This window comes from Dryas octopetala, chromosome 6 (genome assembly GCF_963921425.1).
Source record: "Dryas octopetala chromosome 6, drDryOcto1.1, whole genome shotgun sequence".
In the NCBI taxonomy this organism is placed as follows: Eukaryota; Viridiplantae; Streptophyta; class Magnoliopsida; order Rosales; family Rosaceae; genus Dryas; species Dryas octopetala.
Window position 1 is genome coordinate 18,651,130 of NC_141371.1, and position 5,000 is coordinate 18,656,129.

The 5,000-nt window shown below is 41.7% G+C and overlaps 1 protein-coding gene across 1 annotated transcript in view; it reads left to right on the top strand.

Annotated features, from left to right (window-relative positions):
- The window catches only part of LOC147283033 (uncharacterized), a 4,123-nt gene extending 1,584 nt beyond the window's left edge, over positions 1 to 2,539 (top strand). Inside the window, exons 2-3 of the mRNA XM_086248331.1 lie at positions 1 to 2,348; positions 2,390 to 2,539. The exon at positions 1 to 2,348 is cut by the window's left edge and continues 442 nt beyond it. Of these exons, the coding sequence (XP_086104457.1) occupies positions 1 to 2,348; positions 2,390 to 2,539 (2,498 nt within the window). The remainder of the gene's footprint in view (positions 2,349 to 2,389) is intronic.
- The last annotated feature ends 2,461 nt before the right edge of the window (positions 2,540 to 5,000 follow it).

The window sequence follows — 5,000 nt, forward strand, 5'->3', positions numbered from 1 at the left end:
CACCATCACCATCACACCCTACCCCAACCAAAGGTATTAACTCTATCCCTTCAAGTTCTGTTAATACTAATGCTTCGTTTGCTCGTGCACCATTTCCACATAGGTTATCCAAATCAAAGAAAGATGATCAATATGATGAGATCCTAGACATCTTTCGGAAGGTGCAAGTGAATCTGCCCTTGATTGAGTGCATTAAGCAAGTTCCTATTTACGCCAAGTTTCTCAAAGAGCTATGCACCCAAAGGAGGCAAACAAGAGCGAAGGAGGTTGTGAAGGTGAATGCAACCGTTTCAGCGGTGTTGCAACGTCGGCTACCCCCCAAATTGAAGGACCCTGGGAGCTTTAGTGTTCCTTGCGTGATTGGTGACACTAGATTCAAAGATGTCATGCTTGACTTGGGTGCATCCATCAACGTTATGCCCTACTATCTATATGCATCCATGGACCTTGGTGAGCTTAAGCACGACAATGTCATCATTCAGTTAACCGACCGTTCTCACAAGTATCCAAGAGGGTACGTAGAAGATGTTCTTGTGCAAGTAAACAACTTGATATTCCCTGCAGACTTTTATATTGTTGACATGGAGGAGAGTCCGTTGAATACCACGCCACTTTTGCTTGGACGTCCCTTCATGAGAACCGCAAGAACAAAGATAGATGTGTTTGAAGGCAAGTTCTCCATGGAGATTGATGGGGAGAAGATCGAGTTCAACATCCTTGATGCTATGAAGGTTCCCATTGCTACTGTCAACTCATGTACAACGTTGGATTTGATTGAAGACATGGCACAACAACATTTGGACACACTTAGAGAGGATGAGCTTGACACCGTGCTTCAAGATGATATGGGGCTGACCTACACTAGGAATGACGCCCTAATTGATGTGTTGATTGATATCTTGGAGCCACGGCTTGAAGAAATAGTGATGGTTTTGAATGAGGCAGCCTATGTGACGTCTAGACCACCCCCTATTCCTTTGGTCTATGGCGAGAACAAGCTTGTTCCCTCCATTATTCAAGCACCCGAAGTGGAACTCAAGGTGTTACCGGATCATTTGAAGTATGCTTACTTGGGCGACAATGAGACTTTGCCGGTTATCATCTCTTCAACGTTGGAGGAAGAACAAGAAGGTAGATTGGTTCGAATGCTTCAACAATACAAGCCTGCCATTGGATGGACACTTGCGGACATCAAAGGTATAAATCCAGCAACTTGTGTTCATCGCATTCTACTTGAGGAGGGAGCTAAGCGCTCACGTGAAGCACAAAGAAGGCTCCATCCGCCAATGATGGAGGTTGTGAAGAAGGAGGTGATCAAACTCTTGGATTGTGGGGTCATTTATCCAATTCCGGACAGCCGTTGGGTCTCACCCGTGCAAGTTGTTCCTAAGAAGTCCGGAATCACCGTTGTAAAGAACGCGGATAATGAGTTGGTGCCTCAGCGAACTATCACTGGACATAGAGTTTGCATCGACTATAGGAAGCTCAACGCAAGCACAAGGAAGGACCATTTCCCTTTGCCATTCATTGATCAAATGCTTGAGAGGTTGGCTGGTCATTCCTACTATTGCTTCCTTGATGGATATTCGGGTTACAACCAAATCAGCATCGCGGAGGAGGATCAAGAAAAGACAACGTTCACATGCCCTTTTGGAACGTTTGCATATCGACGGATGCCCTTTGGATTGTGCAATGCCCCTGGTACGTTTCAACGTTGCATGCTTTCTATCTTTTCCGATTACATTGAGAAAATAATTGAAGTATTCATGGATGACTTTAGTGTTTTTGGGAAGGATTTCGATGCATGTCTAGAAAACTTAGAGCTAATCTTGCAAAGATGCGTTGAAACGAACTTAGTACTTAACTGGGAGAAGTGCCATTTCATGGTAACACAAGGGATTGTTCTTGGACATATTATCTCGAAAAAAGGGTTGGAAGTTGATAAATCAAAAGTAGATCTTGTGAAACACTTACCCTCTCCAACTTCGGTTAGAGAGATTCGTTCTTTTCTTGGACATGCAGGTTTCTACAGGAGGTTTATAAAGGACTTCTCTCACATATCTCGGCCCTTGTGCAAGTTACTTCAAAAGGACACTCCCTTTGTATTTGATGAGGAGTGTAACGTGGCATTCACCAAGTTGAAGGAGTTACTCACTTGTGCTCCTATTCTTCAAGCACCAGATTGGTCTCTACCCTTTGAGCTCATGTGTGATGCATCGGATTACGCTGTTGGAGCTGTTTTGGGACAAAGGAAGGAGAAGAAGCCCTACGCCATATACTATGCCTCAAGGACACTTGATGATGCTCAAACCAACTACACAACAACCGAGAAGGAGATGCTTGCTGTGGTTTTTGCATTAGACAAATTCAGATCTTACTTACTTCAAAGCAAGGTTATCATTTACACGGATCATGCGGCTTTGAAGTACTTGATGACAAAGAAGGATGCAAAACCAAGACTCATTCGTTGGATTCTACTTCTACAAGAGTTCGATGTGGAAATCAAAGACAAGAAAGGAGTGGAAAACGTTGTGGCTGACCATCTTTCTCGAATTGTGCATGGACAAGAAGCTGTGGCTATTGAGGAAACATTTCCGGATGAACAACTCTTCGGAGTCAAGGTAAGTCCTCTTGAAACTCCATGGTACGCAGATATTGTTAACTACTTAGTTACCAATGAGTTTCCATCTTCCATGCCAAGAGCTCAACGTGATAAGCTTAAGTCTAATGCTAAGTCATTTATTTGGGATGAACCTTACTTGTGGAAACAATGTGCCGACTTAGTAATAAGGAGATGTATTCCGGATAGTGAGTTTGCATCTATTCTTGAATTTTGTCATAATGGTGCATGTGGAGGACATTTTGGTTCGAAGAAGACAGCCCTAAAGGTTCTAGATTGTGGTTTCTTTTGGCCTAACCTATTTCGTGATTCAAATGACTTTTGTGCTAAGTGTGATAGGTGCCAAAGATCTGGAAACATTGGTCCAAGAGACGAAATGCCACAAAAGTACATGATCAATGTCGAAATCTTTGATGTTTGGGGCATTGATTTCATGGGACCCTTTCCTTCATCTAATGGTTTCACTTACATCTTACTTGCTGTAGATTATGTGTCGAAATGGGTGGAAGCAAAAGCCACCCGTACTAATGATTCGCGAGTTGTTGCAGATTTTCTCAAGACGAATATCTTTTCAAGGTTTGGGATGCCACGCATTCTCATAAGTGATGGAGGGAGTCACTTTTGCAACAAAACCGTGGAGGCATTGATGAAGAAGTATGGCGTCACACACAAGGTCTCTACACCATATCATCCACAAACCAATGGAATGGCTGAAGTATCCAATCGCGAAATCAAGAAGATCTTGGAGAGAACTGTCAAACCAAATCGCAAGGATTGGAGCCAATGTTTGGATGATGCACTATGGGCTTATAGGACGGCATACAAGACTCCCATAGGCATGTCACCCTATCGACTTGTTTATGGGAAGGCTTGTCATCTTCCGGTGGAGTTGGAACACAAAGCATGGTGGGCGATCAAGAAGTTCAACATGAACAAGGATGAGGCTGGTCTACATAGAAAGCTTCAACTTTGTGAGCTTGAGGAGATCCGGAATGAAGCATTTGACAACGCATGGATCTACAAGGAGAGAAAAAGCGCATTCATGACAAGATGATCCGTACGAAGAGTTTTGAACCCGGGCAGAAAGTATTGCTATTCCATTCGAGACTTAGACTTTTTCCGGGCAAGCTACGCTCTAGATGGGTTGGTCCTTACATTGTAGTTCAAGTCTTTCCCTATGGAGCCGTGGAGATAATGAGCTTGGAAACCAGCAAGGTGTTCACCGTGAATGGCCAACGTTTGAAGCACTACTATGAGAATTTCAAGGAGCATGACGTTGAAGAAGTGAAGCTCTTTGATCCACCTACTTCAAACACATGAAGATGCATCACGTCTAGGCTGAAAGACGTTAAAGAACAAGCGCTTATTGGGAGGCAACCCAATGGAGGAATCTACAACAGATTTGCATTCTCTTCCCTTAACTCTTTTAATTTCGTTGCTTTTATTTACTCAGTTAGATTTTCGTAAGTCCTAGTTTCCATGCTTGAATTCTATGACTTTACTTTGATACATTGAGGACAATGTAGAGTTTAAGTGTGGGGAATGGAACTTTCCGGTAGTTGATGTAAAAAAAAAAAAAAAAAATTTTGAGTCTTTTTGTTTAACTTAGTGTTTTAAAGAGTCTTAAGATGCCCTTAGTTAGTCGATGATAAGAACATACATATGGTGTTGGAAATCATTAAGAATGAATTCATGGGCTAATTGAGACATCTGTGAGTGTTATGACATGTAGTGGATATGGTTTGCATAAACATGGTATAGATTTCGCATGCTAGAATGAGTTTTAAATCATACAACCTTAAAAGTGAGTTTTTGAGCCTACATTACTTCATTTGAGAGTGAATTTCGTGCATATGGTTTTCAAAAACAAAACATGTCTCATCTAATTACTTGCCATAGATCTTAATGAACTAGAGAATATTAGAACTTACTCATGTCAAATTTGCAAAGCTTATAATTGTTACATACTCTGATTTTGGATATGATTAAAGGCACTTAGGTTTTCCACCACTTTGCCAAAATGCCATGTATCCCATTTGTGCGCACAAGTTGCGACACCCCTAGATGAGCCCATTTGAGCCTACATTAAGCCTTTCTTTCATTGCCATACATATCTAAACACTTTAACCTAGTGTAGATTATCCATACCTTTGTTCAAAAGACCTGGTGGGGATTTTTGAAGCTAGAATCTTGGAGATGGCGTGAGAATCATGTAAGGGAATGTATGTATGGGGATAGACTTGTTCAAACAGCTTGTTAAAATAGAAATTGCCAAAAATAAAGAAAGAAAAGAATGATCAAAAGCTCTCCGGCAATAGGTTCTAAATGTCTAAAGTTTGGATTAATATTCCCCGTACTTGTGAGTTTGGAGTTTGTTTCG